At 36.4% G+C, this 20,742-nt stretch overlaps 1 protein-coding gene across 6 annotated transcripts in view; it reads left to right on the forward strand.

Moving 5' to 3' along the window:
• The window catches only part of RPS6KA6 (ribosomal protein S6 kinase A6), a 134,316-nt gene extending 116,555 nt beyond the window's left edge, over positions 1-17,761 (forward strand). For all 6 annotated transcript variants that reach the window (XM_073013547.1, XM_007992172.3, XM_037989487.2 and 3 more), the window contains 2 exons: positions 10,951-11,091; positions 11,663-17,761. In XM_073013547.1, coding sequence (XP_072869648.1) covers positions 10,951-11,091; positions 11,663-11,788 — 267 coding nt within the window. In that variant the 3' untranslated portion in view covers positions 11,789-17,761. The remainder of the gene's footprint in view (positions 1-10,950; positions 11,092-11,662) is intronic.
• The last annotated feature ends 2,981 nt before the right edge of the window (positions 17,762-20,742 follow it).

Below are 20,742 nucleotides of genomic sequence, written 5' to 3' on the forward strand. Positions count from 1 at the left end.
CGCTTGTAAGTTCTTGTAACAACATATCCCAGATGAACATCGATGCAAAAATCCTTAATAAATACTGACAAAACAAGTCCAGCTGCACATCAAAAAGCTTATCCACCACGATCAAGACAGCTTCATCTCTGGGATGTAAGGTTGGTTCAACATATACCAATCAATAAACATAATCCATCACATAAACAGAACCAATGACAAAAAACACATGATTATCTCAATAGATCCAGAAAAGACCTTCAACAAAATTCAACACCCCTTCATGCTAAAAACTCTCAATAAACTAGGTATTGATGGAACATATCTCAAAATAGCAAGAGCTATTTATGTCGAACCCATAGCCAATATCATACTGAATGGGCAAAAGCTGGAAGCATTCCCATTGTTATGTGTGAATTTGATCCTGTCATTATGATTCTAGCTGGTACTTTTGCCCATTAGTTCATGCAGTTTCTTCATAGTGTTGGTGGTCTTCACAATTTGGTATGTATTTGCAGTGGCAGTTACTGGATTTTTCTTTCCATATTTAGTGCTTACTTCAGGAGCTCTTGTAAGGCAGGCCTGGTGGTGACAAAATCTCTCAGCATTTGTTTATCTTTAAAGGATTTTATTTCTCCTTCACTTATGAAGCTTAGTTTGGCTAAATATGAAATTCTAGGTTGAAAATTATTTCCTTTAAGAATGTTGAATATTGGCCCCCACTCTCTTCTGCCTTGTAGGGTTTCTGCAGAGAGATTTGCTGTTAGTCTGATGTGCTTCCCTTTTTGGGTAACCCAACCTTTCTCTGTGGCTGCCCTTAACATTTTTTCTTTCATTTCAACCTTGGTGAATCTGACAATTATGTGTCTTGGGGTTGCTCTTCTCAAGGAGTATCTTTGTGGTGTTCTCTGTATTTCCTGAACTTGAGTGTTGGTCTGTCTTGCTAGGTTGGGGAATTTCTCCTGGATAATATCCTGAAGAGTGTTTTCCATCTTGGTTCCATTCTCTTCATCTCTTTCAGGTATACCAATCAAACGTAGGTTTGGTCTTTTCACATAGTCCCATATTTCTTGGAGGCTTTGTTGGTTACTTTTCATTCTTTTTTCTCCAAACTTGTCTTCACACTTTATTTCATTAAGTTGATCTTCCATCTCTGATATCCTTTCTTCCACTTGATCAATTCGGCTATTGATATTTGTGTATGCTTCACAAAGTTCTCACACTGTGTTTTTCAGCTCCTTCAGGTCACTTACGTTCTTCTCTAAACTAGTTATTCTAGTTAGCAGTTCCTCTAACATTTTTCAAGGTTCTTAGGTTCCTTGCATTGGGTTGGAACATGATCCTTTAGCTCAGAGGAGTTTGTTATTACCCACCTCCTGAAGCCTACTTCTGTCTATTTGTCAGGCTCATTCTCCATCCAGTTTTACTCCTTTGCTGGTGAGTAGTTGTGATCTTTTGGAGGAGAAAAGGCATTCTGGTTTTTGGAATTTTCAGTCTTTTTGCACTGGTTTTTCCTCAGCTTCATGGATTTATCTACCTTTGACCTTTGATGTCGGTGACCTTTGGATGGGGTTTTTGTCTTGACGTCCTATTTGTTGATGTTGATGCTATTCCTTTCTGTTTGTTAGTTTTCCTTCTGACAGTCAGGCCCCTCTGCTGCAGGTCTGCTGGAGTTTGCTGGAGGTCCACTCCATACCTTGTTTGCCTGGGTATTACCAGTGGAGGCTGCAGAATAGCAAATATTGCTGCTTATTCCTTCCTCTGGAAGCTTCCTCCCAGAGGGGCATCTGCCAGACGCCAGAGCTCTCCTGTATGAGGTGTTAGGGGCACTTGCCAAATTCCAGCCAGAGCTCTCTTGTATGAGGTGTTTGTCAACCCCTGCTGAGAAGTGTCTCCTACTCTGGAGGCATGGGGGCCAGGGACCTACTTGAGGAGGCAATCTGTCCCTTAGTAGAGCTCGAGCACTGTGCTGGGAGATCCGCCACTCTCTTCGGAGCAGGCAGGTAGGAACGTTAAAGTCTGCTGAAGCTGCACCCACAGCTGCCCCTTCCCCTAGGTGCTATGTCCCAGGGAGATGTGAGTTTTATATATAAGCCCCTGACTGGGGCTGCTGCCTTTCTTTCAGAGATGCTCTGCTTAGAGAGGAGGAATCTAGAGAGGCAGTTTGGCTACAGCTGCTTTGCCAAGCTGCAGTGGGCTCTGCCCGGTTTGAACTTTCTGGTGGCTTTGTTTACACTGTCAGGGGAAAACTGCCTACTCAAGCCTCAATAATGGTAGATGCCCCTCCCCCCACCAAGTGTCCCAGTTTGACTTCAGACTGCTGTGCTGGCAGAGAGAATTTCAAGCCAATGGATCTTAGCTTGCTGGGTTCTGTGGGGGTTGGGATCTGCTGAGCTAGACCACTTGACTCCCTGGCTTCAGCCCCCTTTCCAGAGGAGTGAATAGTTCTGTATCGCTGGCGTTCCAGGCACCACTGAGGTATGAAAAAGAAAAAAAAACAAAAAACTGCAACTAGCTCAGTGTCTGCCAAAAAACGACTGCCCAGTTTTATGCTTGAAACATAGGGCCCTGGTGGTTTAGGCACCCAAGGGAATCTCCTGGTCTATAGGTTGCAAAGACGGTGGGAAAACTGTAGTATCTGGGCCGGAATGCTTCGTTTCTCCTGGCTCAGTCCCTCATGGCTTCCCTTGGATAGGGGAGGGAGTTCCCTGACCCCTTGCCCTTCTTGAGTGAGGTGATGCCCCATCCTGCTTCAGCTCGCCCTCTGTGGGCTGCACCTACTGTCTAATCAGTCCCAATGAGATCAACTACGGGTACCTCAGTTGGAAATGCAGAAATCACCTACCTTTTGTATTGATCTAGCTGGGAGCTGCAGACTTGAGCTGTTCCCATTCGGCCGTCTTACCAGCCCTCAAGAACTTATTCTTATATGCTAGACTGTTGAGTTTTTTTTTGTTGTTTGTTTTTAAGCAACTATAGTGGGGTAGAATTGATACCAAATGAAATGCATGTAGAGTATATAATGTTAGGACATATATACACACCCATGAAACCACCATGAAAATCAAGATAATGAACATATCTATTACCATAAACATTTCCTCATGCTGTTTTGTAATTCCCTTCCTCCTGCCCTATATCTTCCATTTATAATCTTCCACGCCCCTCATTCTCTGGCACACACAGTTGTGCTGTCTGCCACTACAGATTTATATATTTTTTGAAATGTTTACAAATTAAATCATAAGTCTGCAGTCTTTTGATCTCTTTTATATATGATAATTATTTTGAGATTTATCTATGTTGAAGTACAGCAACGGTTAATTATTTTTTATTGCTGAATAGTATTTCTTTTTATGGATACATCATTGTTCATCTATTCATCTGTTGATGGACATTTGTTTTCTGTTATTACCAATAAAGCTGCTATGACTGTGTGCCAGTGGTTTTATGTGTGTATATCTTTTTATTATTTTTGTATAAATACCTAGGAGCAGAATGACTGAGTCATGTGTTTAACATTTTAAGAAACCACTCAATTGTTTTACAAATTACCTGAACTATTTTACATTTTCACTATTAGCATATGAAAATTTTAGTCTTCCACATCTTCAGCAACACTGGATATGGTCCTTTAAAAAAAATTAGCTATTTTGAAAGGTGTGTAATACTATTTGAAAGTAGTTTTAATTCTCATTTCCCTAGATGTTCAGCATTTTTCATGTGTTTATTTGCCATCCATTTATCTTTTACCTTTCCCTTTTTCACTGGGTTTTTGAGTGTTCCTAAAATATTTTCAATGCAAGTTCTCTGTCAGATCTATGCTTTGCAATTATTTTATTTTTATGGATTGTCTCTTAATTCTCTTGTCTTTCAAAGAACAGTCCTTTCTAATGTGATAGAGATTATTCTTTTTCTTTCGTATATCATGTTTTTGATATTAGAGCTAATAAACTTTTGCTTTACCAAAGATTTCAAATACAGAGGTTTCCCAACTTAGGATCATTTGATGATTTTTTGACTTATGATAGAGCGAAACCAATATGCATTCAATAGAAACTTTACTTTGGACTTTGAATTGTTATCTTTTCCTAGGCTAGCAATGTGCAGTAAAAATACTCTTTGGCAATGCTAGGTAGTTGCAGCCAGCCACAGCTCCCAGTCAGCTATGTGATTATGAGGGTTAACAATCAATAGTCTGTATTTTTCAAGGCCGTAACCCCTTAATAAATTAGAGCATGTGTATTTTCCCCTGTGTTTTCTTTTAGTTGTATCATTTTAGGTTTTATCTTTAGGTCAATGTTCTTTTTTGATTTAACATATGTATATGGTACAACATATGGTCAAAGTTCATTTTTACATGTGAATATGCAGTTGTTCCAGTACCACTTTTTGAAAATAATATCCTTTCTTCACCAAATTGCATTTGTATTTATATCAATTGTCCAAATATCCATGGTTCTGTTTCTACACTTTTATTCTGTTTCACTGATCTACTTGTCTATCTTTACACTTTTACCATACTATCTTAATTACTGTTGCTTTATAATTAAATTTTGAAATCAGGTACCATGAGTGTTTCAGCTTTTTTCTTATTCAGAGTTTTTTGAGGTTTTTTTGTTGTTGTTTTGCTATTTGGGGTCCTTTGCCATATGAATTTTATAATCAGCTTCTCAATTTCTATCAGAAAAAAAAGTCCTCTAGTATTTTGAATGAGATGATGATGGAGCTATAGATCAATTTGGGAAGAATTGACATTTTAACAGCATTGACATTTCTTATCTATAAACACAGTATCTCTTTCCAATTAGGTCTTTACTTTCTCTCAACAATGTTTTATATGTTTAAATATACAGGTCTTAAACATCTTTTACATATATTTTCCCCAAATATTTTGTTTTTAATCATATTAATGGCATTAAAATTTTATTTTCTATTTATCGTTGCTAGTATGCAGAAATATTATTTTTATTGATCTTATATGTTATAAGCTTGCTAAACTCACTTATGAATTCTAGTAACTTTTTTCTAGATTTCATCAGTTTTTCTACATAGATGGTAATATTTTCATAAGGATGTTTTAGTGCTTGATTTCTAATATGGATGTCTTTTTTCTTAATTTTCAATGATTGTTTCGGGCAGATAGGTACATCCAGTCCTTGGCATTTCATCTTGACCAGAAGAAGAAATCCTCGGACTATTGAAATTTTATCATTTTTCCAATAACCATTTAGGTTTGTTTCATTGAAATCATGGTTATCTTCTTTTTAGTATTAATTGTCCATTTATTTTTGCACATTTTTCCCCAGTATGGCTTTTGATTGGTTGCCCTAGTCCCTTACATTGTTTCAACCAATTACATTATTCTTCAGAATCTGATAGTACTACTTAGAGTCTTTAGTTTCACTGCTTCTGCGATTGATGAAACATTTGCATACGATGATTTTGTTTCTATATTAGAACAGTTTTTTTTTTTTTTTAATTTTACTTTAAGTTCTGGGATACATGTGCAGAATGTGCAGATTTGTTATATCGGTATACATGTGCCATGGTGGTTTGTTGCACCTAGCAACCTGTCATCTAGGCTTTAAGCCCCGCAAACATTAGGTATTTGTCCTAATGCTCTCCCCCACCCATCTCCCTCCCCTTGCCTCTAACCCCTGATAGGCCGCAGTTTGTGATGTTCCCCTCCCCGTGTCCATATGTTCTCATTGTTCAACTCCCACTTATGAGTAAGAATACCCACTGTTTGGTTTTCTGTTCCTGCGTTAGCTTGCTGAGATTGATGGTTTCCATCTTCATCCATGTGCCTGCAAAGGACATGATGGCTGCATAATATTCCATGTTGTATATATGCCATCTATTCTTTATCCAGTCTGTCATCGATGGGCATTTGGGTTGGTTCCAAGTTTGTACTATTGTAAATAGTGCTGCAATAAACATACGTGTGCATGTGTCTTTATACGAGAATTATTTATAATCTTTGGGTATATACCCAGTAATGGGATTGCTTGGTCAAATGGTATTTCTGGTTCTAGATCCTTGAGGAATTGCCACACTGTCTTCCACAATGGTTGAACTAATTTACACTCCCACCAACAGTGTAAAAGCATTCCTGTTTCTCCACATCCTCGCCAGCATCTGTTGTTTCCTGACTTTTTAATGACTGCCACTCTTAACTGGCATGAGATGGTATCTCATTGTGGTTTCAATTTGCATTTCTCTAATGACCAGTGATGGTGAGCTTTTTTTCATATGTTTTTGGCCACATAAATGTCTTCTTTTGAGAAGTGTCTGTTCATATCCTTTGCCCACTTTTTGATGGGGTTGTTTTCTTCTTCTAAATTTGTTTAAGTTTCTTGTAGATTGTGGATATTAGACCTTTGTCAGATGGATAGATGGCAAAAATTTTAGCCCCTTCTGTAGGTTGCCTGTTCATGCCGATGATAGTTTCTTTTGCTGTGCAAAAGCTCTTTAGTTTAATTACATCCCATTTTTCAAATTTGGCTTCTGTTGCAAGTACTTTTGGTGTTTTAGTCATAAAGTCTTTGCCCATGCCTGTGTCCTTAATGGTATAACCCAGGTTTTCTTGTAGGGCTTTTATGGTTTTAGGTTTTATATTTAAGTCTTTAATCCATCTTGAGTTAATTTTTATATAAGGTATAAGGAAGGGGTCCAATTTCTGTTTTCTAAATATGGCTAGCCAGTTTTCCCAGCACCATTTGTTAAATAGGGATTCCTTTTCCCATTGCTTATTTTTGTCAGGTTTGTCAAAAATCAAATGGTTGTAGATGTTTGGTGTTATTTCTGAGGTCTCTGTTCTGTTCCATTGGTCTGTATATCTGTTTTGGTACCAGCAACATGCTGTTTTGGTTACTGTAGCCTTGTAGTATAGTTTGAAATCAAGTAGCCTGATGCCTCCAGATTTATTCTTTTTGCTTAGGATTGTTTTGGCTATAGGGGCTCTTTTTTGGTTCCATATGAAACTTAAATTAGTATTTTCTAATTCTGCAAAGAAAGTCAGTGGTAGCTTGATGGGGATCGCATTGAATGTATAAATTACTTTGGGCACTATGGCCATTTTCACGATATTGATTCTTCCTATCCATGAGCATGGAATGTTTTTCCATTTGTGTCCTCTCTTATTTCTTTGAGCAGTGGTTTGTGGTTCTCCTTGAAGAGGTCCTTCATATCCCTTGTAAGTTGTATTCCTTTTATAGCAATTCACTTTATAGCAATTGTGAATGGGAGTTTACTTATGATTTGGCTCTCTGCTTGTCTATTATTGGTGTATAAGAATGTTTGTGGGTTTTGCACATTGATTTTGTAGCCTGAGACTTTGCTGAAGTTGCTTATCAGCTTAAAGAGTTTTTAGGCAGAGACGATGGGGTTTTCTAAATATACAATTATGTGATTTGTGAACAGAGACAATTTGACTTCCTCTCTTCCTATTTGAATACCTTTATTTCTTTTTCTTGCCTGATTTCCCTGGCCGGAACGTCCAATACTATGTTGAATAGGAATGGTGAGAGAGGGCATCCTTGTCTTGTGTCGGTATTCAGTGGGAATGCTTCCAGCTTTTTCCCATTCAATATGATATTGGCTATGCGTTTTGTCATAAATAGCTCTTACTATTTCGAGGTATGTTTCATCAATACTTAATTTATTGAGAGTTTTTAGCATGAAGTGGTGTTGAATTTTATTGAAGGCCTTTTTTGCATCTATTGAGATAATCGTGCTTTTTGTCATTGGTTCTGTTTATGGAAAGCATTTAGCCCATTTACATTAAAGATTAATATTGTTATGTGTGAATTTGATCCTGTCATCATGATGCCAGCTGGTTATTTTATACATTAGTTGTTGCAGTTTCCTCATATTGTCATTGGTCTTTATATTTTGGTGTGTTTTTGCAGTGGCTGGTACCAGTTTTTCCTTTCCATATTTAATGCTTCCTTCAGGAACTCTTTTAAGCAAACCTGGTGGTGACAAAATCTCATAGCATTTGCTTGTCTGAAAGGGATTTTATTTCTCCTTTGCTTATGAAGCTTAGTTTGACTGTATATGAAATTTTGGGTTTAAAATTCTTTTCTTTAAGAATGTTGAATATTGGCCCTCACTGTCTTCAGGCTTGTAGGGTTTCTGCAGAGAGATCTACTGTTAGTCTGATGAGCTTCCCTTTGTAGGTTAACCCGACCTTTCTCTCGGGCTACCCTTAACATTTTTTCCTTTGTTTCAAACTTGGAGTAGCTGATGATTATGTGTCCTGGGATTGCTCTTCTCAAGGAGTATCTTAGTGGTGTTCTCTGTATTTCCTGAATTTGAATGTTGGCCTGTCTCGCTAGGTTGGGGAAGTTCTCCTTGATGATATCCTGAATTGTGTTTTCCAACTTGGTTCCATTCTCCCCACCATTACTTTCAGGTACATCAGTCAATCGTAGATTTGGTCTTTTCACATAGTCTCATATTTGTTGGAGGTTTTGTTCGTTCCTTTTAATTATTTTTCTCTAATCTTCACGTTTTGTTTCATTAATTTGATTTTCAATCTCTGATATCATTTCTTCCACTTGATCGATTCAACTAGATCCATTCAACTATCCATACTTGTGAATGCTTCACGAAGTTCTCATGCTGTTTTTCAGCTCCATCAGGTCATTTACGTTCCTCTCTAAACTGATTATTCTAGTTAGCAGTTCCTGTAACCTTTTATCAAGTTTCTTACCTTGCTGGGATTGTGTTAGAACATGCTCCTTTAGTTCAGAGGCGTTTATTACCACCCACCTTCTGAAGCCTACTTCTGTCAATTCATCAGTATCATTCTCTGTCCAGTTTTATGCCCTTGCTGGAGAGGAGTTGTGGTCATTTGGAGGAAAATAGGAATTCTGTTTTTTGGAATTTTCAGCGTTTTTGTGCTGTTTTTTCCTCATTTTTGTGGATTTTTCTGTCTTTGATGTTTGAGGCTAATGACTTTTGAATGGAGTTTTTGTGTGGAGGTTCTTTTTGTTGATGTTGATGTTGTTGCTTTCTGTTTGTTAGTTTTTCTTCTAACAGTCTGGCCCCTCCTCTGCAAGTCTGCTGCAGCTTTCTGGAGGTCCACTCCATCCCCTGTTCACCTGGGTATCACCAGTGGAGGCTGCAGAACAGCAAAGATTGCTTCCTACTCCTTCCTCTGGAAGCTTCGTCCCAGAGTGGCACCAGCCTGACGCCAGCTGGTGCTCTCCTGTATGATGTGTCTGTTGATCCCCTGTTGGGAGGTCTCTCCCAGTCAGGAGGCACAGGGGTCAGGGACCCACTTTAGGAGGCAGTCTGTCCCTTAGCAGAGCTAGAGCGCTGTGCTGGGAGAATCCTCCTTGTCAGGATCAGCTGCTCTCTTCAGAGCCGGGGGGCAGGAAAGTTTAAGTCTGCTGAAGCTGCACCCACAGTTGCCCCTTCCCCCGGGTGCTCTGTCCCAGGGAAAAGGGGATTTTATTTATAAGCCCCTGACTGGGGCTGCTGCCTTTCAGAGATGCCCTGCCCAGAGAGAAGGAATTTAGAGAGGCAATCTGGTCACAGCCGCTTTGCTGCGCTGTGGTGAATTCTGCCCGGTCCAAACCTCTTGGCCCCCTTAGCATTGTCAGGGGAAAACCGCCTACTCAAGCCTCAGTAATGGTGGACACCCCTCCCCCCACCAAATTCAGTTGTCCCAGTTTGACTTCAGACTGCTGTGCTGGCAGTAAGAATGTCAAGCCAATGGTTCTTAGCTTGCTGGGCTCCGTGGGAGTGGGACCCACTGAGCGAGACCACTTGGCTCCCTGGCTTCAGCCCCATTTCCAGAGGAGTGAATGGTTCTGTCTTGCTGGGATTCCAGGCACTACTGGGGTATGAAAAAAAAATGCAGCTAGCTCAGTGTTTGCCCAAACAGTTGCCCCGTATTGTCCTTGAAACCCAGGGCCCTGGTGGTGTAGGCACACTAGAAAATCTCCTGATTTGTGGATTGCAAAAACCGTGGGAAAAGCGTAGTATCTGGGCTGGGTAGCACAGTCCTTCAAGGCTTTGCTTGGCTAAGGGAGAGAGGTCCCCTGGCTCCTTGCATTTCTCGTGTGGGGCGATGCGCCACCCTACTTCTGCTCACCCTCTGTGGGTTGGACCCACTGGCTAACCAGTCCCAATGAGATGAACTGGGTACCTCAGTTGTAAATGGAAAAATCACCCACCTTCTGCGTTAGTCTCGCTGGGAGCTGCAGACCAGAGCTGTTATTTGGCCATCTTGCCAGATTCTCCGAAAATGCTTCTTAAGGAGTTTACTTCTCATTTCTCTAAAAGATACTTCGGAGAGACAGTTTACTTAAAAGTATTACATCTCTTAATATACTGAAAACTTTTCCTGTGTGGTTGTATTAAATTTACAACTTTTTTTGTTACAACAGAGATAACATAAGCAAACTCACACTTACTCTGATGAAAAACTTACAATGCTCTGAGCACTGCTATGATAGAAGCCAGTTGCTAACATTGGATTTATGGTTTGCTTTCTTAATATGTTATATAGTAAGCCACCATTTATTGAATGGATTAACTACATGGGGCCCTCCCTTCTATGTTTTATCTGTGTACACATACCCTTACACCTTGGGGCCCAGCTTAACAGCAAAGTTCAGTAGCTCCTGTCTCCTGCTGAACATTTAGCATATTCCAGGATAACTTCTGCCATTTTACATTTTCCTCCTCCCTCATTAATCACACATCTAATTCCACAGATTTGGCATCTTCCAATTTAAAAGTGTTGTATAGGGATTTAATATATATTGAAAAATCTCTCTCAAGATTCTCTTGTGTAGAGTATAGATTTTACTTTGCATAAATGTAGGTAAAATAAATAGATTGCAAGGCTATTGATGCTGTCACATTTTCAGTAAATGTAAAATTATATGTATGAATGTATGTGTGTGTGTGTGTGTGTATATATACACACACACTTTTTAAATTTTAATTTAGGATTTGCTTTCCCATATGCTTCATATGGACCCACGTCAGCGGTATACTACTGAACAAATATTAAAGCACTCATGGATAACTCACAGAGACCAGTTGCCAAATGATCAGCCAAAGAGAAATGATGTGTCACATGTTGTTAAGGTAAAACAAACATACTTTTATGTGCCTTCAAAATATCAGATACGTAATAAACCCATTGTGTGCCACTTGCTAATGACACTTAAATAATTCCTTAAAATATCTTTATTTTTTAAAGATAGATTTTTTTATATTAACAACCATGTGCTTTTCTTAGCTTACTTTACCACTGCCTTTCAGATGAAACAATAAAAATTTCTTGATTGTACCCGCCTTGCTTTTGAGAGATTCTGGAATTAGGATTGGGCTAAATGCAAGTTTCATATTGAAACAAAAGATTGCTGTTAGTTCTTAATTTATAACTGTGCGTGAAACCATTCCTATATCCATATACATTGAACCGAGGTTTTAAATATTAGTGTTTTAACAATTTTTTGTAAAATGCATAGTTATTGAAATGAAAAACATACAAGTAATATTGATTCATCAGTGCACAGATCTAATATATTCAATTATTTTCCTAGGAAAAGACATTTTGTTCTAGATGTATGTCTCATAGTATCATGTGAATTTTTTTTTTTTTTTTTAACTCCAGAATTTGTACTTAGTTTGTGACATTTTCTCATTACTTTAGGGAGCAATGGTTGCAACATACTCTGCCCTGACTCACAAGACCTTTCAACCAGTCCTAGAGCCTGTAGCTGCTTCAAGCTTAGCCCAGCGACGGAGCATGAAAAAGCGAACATCAACTGGCCTGTAAGATTTGTGGTGTTCCTAGGCCAAACTGGATGAAGATGAAATTAAATGTGTGGCTTTTTTCCTAATCTTATCAAAGGCATCGTTTTCTGCTTAATTACTTGAATATTAAGTAATATTAAATCCCCATTTTTAGGGGAAGTGAGATTTAAAAAACCATGCACAGGTCCACAATATTCATACTATGTGTTTGCAGTAGTGTTCAAGTGTTTATTTAAGCATATAATTGGTGTCCACCAGGTCCTCACAACTTCTCTGCACACTAGCTTCTAAAATTCCTTTCAAATAAAGTTACTTTAATATTTTTTTCTTGTTTCATACAATTATGGTTTGGGACGTCATTACCAACAATCAGTATATATATATAGTAGTATAATGACAAGCAATGTTAGTATTTTTTAACATCAGATCCTGAAGGATAGACTTTTTTAAAAAAAGAAAAACAATAAAAACATATTATAAAAGCTAGTTATTCTGTAAAACCAAAGGACTCCATTCATTTGACTCACTGTACTAAAATGTAAACATAGTGGTTTGGTGCCAGAGCAAAATACATTTGTGCTAATATATGAATTCTTGATATAGTTGGTGCCAAAGTTTTTATAGAAGAATTACATCTCAGATAATGTGTGCAGGCAGATCTGTATATTATCCATAAGTGGCCTCATTTAGAAATAAAGGTTTTTATAAAGCTTCTGTAAATTTTACATCACATGGAAATTTAGTACAAGTGAAGCTTTTTTTTTTTTCCCAAAGGCTTTATACTGTTGGTGTAATCTTATAAATAGGTCATAGTTAAGCCTTTGAAAATAAAGTATGTGGTGTTGACACTATCCTGGTGTTATATAAACCGACTTTCAAGTTAACCAATTGGATTTAATCATCATCTATCCCCTTTATAAATGAACTACACTGTTGTTTTTCTGACTTCGATGTGCTTTGAAGTACAGTGTAGCATATTATTCTACCTTGAATCCTATGATAATACAGTTGACATCTTACTGTAGTGGACTTGTGCATATAGCACACATGATATAGTATATTGTATTACAGTAAACTTTAGACAATGCTACTTAATCATTTTACTTCATAAAGATAAACTAACATTTTAAATATGAATAATATTAATGGTCTACATAAAATTTGAGCACATTTCAAAATCATATTTATAAAAAAAACTGGCCAAATTGGTCTTATTTAATGTATAATTCAGAACCACTGTGTAGTATGTATTCTTTTCTCTAAATGATGAAATGCTAAAGAATAATTTCACATTGTTGAAGAAAATACCATTACTACAACAACAGCAGCAGCAACTACTACTACTACTACTACTACTACTACTACTACTACTACTACTACTGCTGACAGAAAGAATTCATGAATGTAAACTGGAGGATATCACAGTTTTCTTTAGTGAATATAAGTGAACTACTTGTGCGTGTTAGGTGTACTGTTTGCTACATATTTTACTTTGCTTCATTCAGAGAGAAAGTTGATTACTGAGTGCTGAATTATACAATTTAGACTAGGAAACTTGTAACTTTGGTATTTAATAAAAGAAACTATACATATTCTCTTTGTAATGTAAATAATCTATACCCCATGCACAAAGATCTTTTTCCTGGGTGTGATATATAAAAGTATGTATTCTTATTTTGAGGTATCTTTTGGAAATAATTGAAAGAGATTAAAGAACAATTTATGCCACATGAAAAATAATTACTTAGAAGTAGGTATCATGTCTTCTGGCTTTTTATGTTCCATTTGGCTTTTTTTTTTCTCATTTGCTTTATTACTATATGTACTTGCATGTAACAGTTTGTATGTATATATTCTGACTTATTTTCCTTCTGTCATTATCTTGTGCTGTTATACCTTCTTCCTATCAGAATTGATATGTCAAACTCAGAGGTGTGAATTTGGTGTTGAAGTTTTCAGGACAGAGCTACTATTTCCATCGATGTATTTTAAGTAATAAAATTAGGGGAAGTGAAATTGGAAAATGAAAAATGATTACAAAATAACTTCCAGGTTTTCTATAATCAGTGGCTTTAAAAAGTAGACAGTCTTAATTAATTTAAATTAGCTTGCTCAGAAAGATCATGCCATACAGTCCTATCATAAAAGGAACACTATAAGAATTAAACAATGAACAGCATGATTTCTGATCACCCAGTGAGGATCGACAGTGTATAAAAGACACAGGTATGCTACTGGATGTACCCGATAATTGTTTGAGGGTTTTCTACTGAAAAACTCAAATATGCTAGCTTAACAACAGTAGTGGGGGAAACCTTATTATATGGGGAAGCTTCAAAATATACTGCAATTTTGTAGAAGGAGCCCAGGTAAGGATGCCTAATCCTGTCCAGTTTGGCTAGAACTCAGATTTGAACATTTTTTGATGGGCCTTCTATCAATGCTTAACTAGTAAAAACACATCTTTTCTATAAGACTTTAGGATACTGTGGTTTCTAATGGGTTCTTGAATAATTATTTTGCATTGTGTTTTTCTAGTTAATGGTTTTTGGTAGTATTTAATGATAGCACAGTTTGGGGTTTTATTGTTCTTGAAGGGGGAGGATATTGAATTTTGTTTTTCTTAGAGAAAACATCAGGTTTGCTCAAATAGACTAACAACCTGTTGTCCTTAAGCACATACTACCAGGAATAAACTCAGGAAACAATTTTCAAGAAAATTAGAATGCAGTGCTGGTGATGGGGATTTTTGTGGGGGAAAAAAAAATGGTTTCAAGTCCTTTCACAAAGATCAAACTTCAGCCTATTTTGTTAGACTCAGCAATGTCTAAACATTGTTTTTTGTAATTTATTGTCATTGGTAATTCAACACAATAAAGCAATTTTGATAGCACCTCTGTTTGGCTCAAAGGGATTCCATATGTTTAGGCAACCCACAACCTTAAGAACAGATGCTTGGTATTTATAATGTCTGCCCATTGGAACAACATGTTAAAATAGTAGTGCCCAGAGAAACTTGCATACAGATTGACTAGTATTTTCTAGATAGAAGTCTTTCATATATGAAGAAGGAAAACAACCATTTATATTGACCCGAAGGCCCACGAGAAAACTTAGGCTTTAAAGTAGGCAAAGCATATTTGTGGTATTCTGTACATTCTCTTTCTGCTGGCTTTCCAGCCCCTTCATGCTATCTATCCTCCTTGAGCACCTCACAGCAATACTCCATCAATGAAGTTTACCCTATCCCCAGAAAGATTCTGTGTGGTTGTGGTCATTACTCCTTGTTCCTTCCTCTTCCTCTTCCCCAAATCAGGATATCCATTCTCTCAGAACAGATATTTCCAGCTAAAAAGTTGAAAGGAAAACTATCCTATTAAATTAATTTACATTTTTCTGTCAGTGGCTAATAGTTAATTGGCATTTTTAAGGAAGTTGTGCATTAATCAAGTTTCTAGTTTCTGGATCTTCAGGCAATCTAACAAGGTGAGAATAATTTTAAATTCAGTTCTTATCAGGGAAGATATTTTTGGGGAAAGGAACAGTGTGTCCCAGGGTCAGAGTATCTAATAAACTGTTTCTTTTTTTGCACAATTTCCTTCCTACTTCCTTTCTACTTCTCAATCTACCTTTTCTCTTAAAATCTTTTAAGCTTTTTAATCACAATTAATGAACTTCTATGATAAAGTGATGTGGAGGTAGACAGAGATTGGCGGTTATTTCTGCATATGTTGTTTTTAAACCCATAGTTTTGTGTTATTTCTCACAGTACATGACCTATATAGCATAAGAAGTTTTATTCCCCCCAACTGCCATCCCATTCCTGTTATAAAGAAAAAAAAAAAAAAAAAGCACAGAAAGATTGAATCCAAATTAATCATGGAGTCCAAATTTTTCTAGATCCCTTTTCCAGATTTTAGGACCTAGAAATCCTTTAAGTCACAATACTATTTCAAAATAAAAATGCAAACCATATTAAATATATATTGGCCAACTGCAATTAAACTAATTCAAAACATTTTTGTTTTATATTTCAAAGCTTATTCAGGCATTTTTGGCATGTACCTCAAGATCAATGATTGTTGAAATTAGCAGAATAAATCCATAGTGGGCTATTTGCCTTTTTATGTGGGAATATAGTGGCATTGATAGTGATTATTCACAACATATAATAATGAATGCACTGTTCCTGGTTTTAGTCTTACAGTATAGTGAATTCCATCATATACTTTGAATAAAATGTTACGCTTGATCACCTAAAATTAAGTTTGGTTGCTAATACATAAGAGAAAAAGGAACTATACTTGAAGATATTATAGACATAAGTTTCTTTGAAATATTTAGAAAAACATAAAAGTACTTTTAGAATATGGAAATCCAAGCTTACATTATATTGGCAAATTATGTTTCAATTATTCACTAAATAAATTTTAGCTAAATGCTTATAAATATATATATATATATATGTAATTGCCAAGTTAGGGTTTGCTTTGTATTCACATTTCTAAACGCTGGGCAATAGAGCTTCTGTGGATGACTGTTTTGCTGTAATTCCAACTGTCTAGTTATGGGAACTAACTTATTCTTCAAAAGATATTAAGCATCTAATTTTAGGTGGACAATTATAGAGAATGTACTAACTGCATTCGTTTCTTAAAAATTGTCAAAATGTTACCGATTAGGTTATTTACTTTTATGTTTCCTATGAACTAATATTGCTCAGGTACATTTTCTTTCTCTTTCCAAATTCATTCTCTCTGAAGTTGCTACCATTTATAACAAATATGTAGGTTTGCTTTTTAGTATGATAAAATTATTTTTAGCAGCAGGAAAGCAGTCTATCAAGAAACAGCCGGCCGGGCACAGTGGCTCATGCCTGTAATCCCAGCACTTTGGGAGGCTGAGGCGGTGGATCACCTGAGGTCAGGAATTGTGAGACTAGCCTGACCAACATGTAGAAACCCCGTCTCTACTAAAAATACAAAATTAGCCGGGGGTAGTGGTGCATGCCTGTAATCCCAGCTACTCGGGAGGCTGAGACAGGAGAATCATTTGAACCCAGGAGGCAGAGGTTGCAGTGAGCCAATATTGCGCCAATTTCACTCCAGCCTGGGCAACAAGAGTGAAACTCCGTCTCAAAAAAAAAAAAAAAAAAGAAAAGAAACAGCGATTTAAAAAGTTACACATGAAACCTTAAATATCCAAATGCCAGCATGGTTTGTAAGTTAGAATTTATCTTGCATTAAATTCCGTAGTACAAAAAAGGGAGAAGGTGATTTTTCTGTTTGATTAAAAAAAAAAAAAAAACAGGAAGTACTGTTGGTAGTGGTTTGTAGTGGAGAGTTACATAGGCTTTATGAAGCGACCACAGTTTGCCATAGCCACATTTTTAAAAAATTAATTTGCCAACACGTCCCAAGCACTTTTGAATTCCTAAACTCATTTCTGATATTAAATATAGTATATATATATATACACTATATATAGTATATATATACACTATATATAGTATATATATACACTATATATATACACACACACTGACATTTCATTGCATTTCTGAAGACTGAAATGGCATTAAATAAAAGTTGTGTGTAAATTTGATTTACATGTACTTAAAAGCTGCAGTTAAACAATCCCCAATGTTCAAAAACTATTTTATTTTTCTGACTATATTATGAATTTTATGTTACCATTTATTTTATTAATGTTTTCTTTAAACCATTGGGTTTTTTGACATTAAAGTTTTCATTTATTATACTACATTTTTTATCATGTAAGACCAAATCCAGTAGTGCATTTTACAATGTTTTTTTTCTCACAATGCTGCTAAAGAAATGGCTATCATTCTGAATTTACAACATGCCAAAGAAGGCATAGAAGTTATATTTATTTTTGTTCTTGTCAAAACTCTGTGAGCAACAATTATCAAGATGTGTTAAATTACTGGCATTCTCTGGGTACTAAATAAAAAGGCTGCAACTTTCTAACATTTTTACCATTGACCTTGCTTGATCATTTTTGGATATAAAATTTTGTGTCTGCTTTTATTAAACACATACAGCTAATTGCAGAATTCATTGGAAATGATATACCTTGTTCAGGGGCCAGATGTAACAGGTGTTTCAGGATATTGGTTTTTTATGCATATACCCTGATATGTCCTAAACTCTAGTATTTTTCCCACTTACTCTTCTAATATTCTCATAAGGCAAGGAAATTCAATAAAATGAACATTAAAGCTTACAGTATTTTTAGGACTTATCAGGAAAATGCATTTGTTTGCAAGTTAAATAAGGTGACAACCTTTTGTACAGAAAAAAAAAAAAAAAAAAAAATAGCCTAAACATTGGCAAAAATTTTTAAAGCTCAGAATCAAGTAGAGTAACAGAAATTTATGAAAAAAGTCACATGTGTATGCCATGTTAATTTATAACAGCTGTACATATACACAGAAATTTTATTTCATATGCGGGTCAAAAATGCGTTTGGAGCCTGGTGATTGAGAGTGCCATGTACTTCTGCTTCTCTCAATCAACTTCTTAAGGTAAACAGGACTGACACTAGGCCAACTTTGGTAAGTGCAAAAATTGCTTTCCTACTGGCCACGTCTTTTTAATCTCTTTTCTGCTTTTGCTATGTCTTCCATCTCACAACCCCTTAATAAAATATCTGATCACCATTTATACCTAATAGTTTAAGAAACTTATTCTTACAAAAGTATTACTACATTCTGCAGTTTTAAGCATTAGCTACCAAAATAGGTAATGCAATTTTTTGGTCAATCAGACCCTTAAATAATTTAGGCTTACCAAACTAAACATGATACAGGGTTTTTTTTTTGTTTTTTCTTTTTTTGTTTTTTCTTTTTTTTTTTTTTTTGAGATGGAGTCTCCGTCTGCCGCCCAGGCTGGAGTGCAGTGGCGCGATCTTGGCTCACTACAAGTTCTGCCTCCCGGGTTCACATCGTCCTGCTTCAGCCTCCTGAGTAGCTGGGACTACAAGCGCCCGCCACCACGCCCGGCTAATTATTTATTTATGTATTTATTTATTTATTTATTTATTTGTATTTTTTAGTGGAGACGGGTTTTCACCACATTAGCCAGGATGGTTAACTTTGAGGTACCCTCAAAGTACCTCAAAGTGAGAGATAGAAGTATCAGACCACAATTTGCTTCTCCCATGATTCCTCACGTGTCCTCTTGAACAAACAGATTGAAACTGCTGAGGACATATTTCTGAAGATGGAGTTTACATTCTTTTACTATTGGCTTCTTCTAGAACTAGAACCTACTCTACCCAAGCACAAAACAACCTATTTGTAGGTCTGTTATTTCCTCATCCCTCTGGCCCACCTCCATGCCTAAGCATAGGTTAGAACCCAGGTTTTGCCTTTTTCTTTCCTTTTGCTTTAAGACTCTCAGATACATTTGGTATATTTTCCGAATGTAGGTACGGTGATCTACACTTTTTTTTTTTTTTAAAGAAAGTATTGTAAAGTATACCACCATATGTGACATCTCTGATTGTTCCATTTCTGACAGAAATACTTTGCTAATAGATGCATTTTTTTTTTTAACTGAACAAATGTGTATTCTGTTTCTGTGCCAGACGCTGATTTTATTCTCTTTCTAAAAGAGATTCAAAGTTGTTTATGGTAACAGCCTTATATACAATAAGGATGCTAAAGTGAAACATAAAATCATGAAAATTAAAGGAAAAACAAAAAGTATGCCAAGAGCCAGGGATAATAAGGAATTTACTTGAACATTAATTTAACTCTGAGCTTCCTGACAGGAAAGGCAAGAAGAGAAATTTAGCAGGTTACATAATTATGTGAGAGGAAGAATGCTAATTCTTCAACAGATACTTTTTGCTGATATTAAGATTTTTAAAGCATTTAACAAAGAAGAACCTTATACAAGGGGCATGGAACTGGATAATGTCTTTAACCATGATTTTGCAACAAATCCATTAGGATATTTTTTGATTGCAAGTACTAGTTCCATAGCTGAACTGGTTTAAAAAGCATAGGGGATTACTGGCGGATTCATATCTTAGTCAAAATTTTCTTCTCCATCTCTCAGATCTGTTTTCAATTTGGCTGGCCCATTCTCAGGCATTACAATGGCAAGATGGAAATAGCAGGTCAAAACTTTACCTCCCCTCTCATGTGTAGCTCCTCGGGGTTGAGTCAACTCTGTAAGAAATAATTGAAAGGGGGGAAAGGGGTGATCCCTCTGAAGGAAAGTAATGCATTGTAACCAGAATAAGGGCAAATAGGTGGTGGATAGCAAACTAAATTTCCGATTCTCCTTTTGGCTACTCAGTGTCCTTCCCATATGTACAATTTTTAAATGCCTATGCCTACATATAATGCATATACCACCATTACCCGAAAAGAATACCTGAATTATGATCCATCTCTGTAATGTAACTTTAGAACAAAGAACTAGGTGATTTATAGTTCCCTCAGGGAGGGATGATGGCTGACTTATAGATAAGTTTTGTTGTAGTTTCTCTTCAGTATCATTGTGTTTTCCATTTGAAATTTAGTTGGGTTTATTTGTTTACATTTAATTTCAGTTTTAGCCCCATTTTTCTATTCTTACTTATTTTTTTTTAATATGTAGAAGATATTAACATATTTTCAAAAGTAAAAACCATACAGAAAGGTATACTCCTGTCACTTTCTTCTTTGTCTTCCCCACCCCATTTTCCCACACTCCTTGTAGGTAACCAACTTCATTGTTTTGGGGTTCATGCTTTATGTGTTAATCCAAAGATAAGCAAATGTATATGTATACTTCCTTATACATTTTAAAAGCTGCATAGTACTTCATTGTGTATATGTGCTATAGTTTGTCCAACCAAACTCCTGTGCTTTGACAGGTAATTTCCAGTATTTCACAATTACAAATAATGCTGCAATAAATAACCTTATGTGTATACATTTTCATACTGCTGATGTATCAT

This window comes from Chlorocebus sabaeus, chromosome X, assembly GCF_047675955.1.
Source record: "Chlorocebus sabaeus isolate Y175 chromosome X, mChlSab1.0.hap1, whole genome shotgun sequence".
Lineage (NCBI taxonomy): Eukaryota > Metazoa > Chordata > Mammalia > Primates > Cercopithecidae > Chlorocebus > Chlorocebus sabaeus.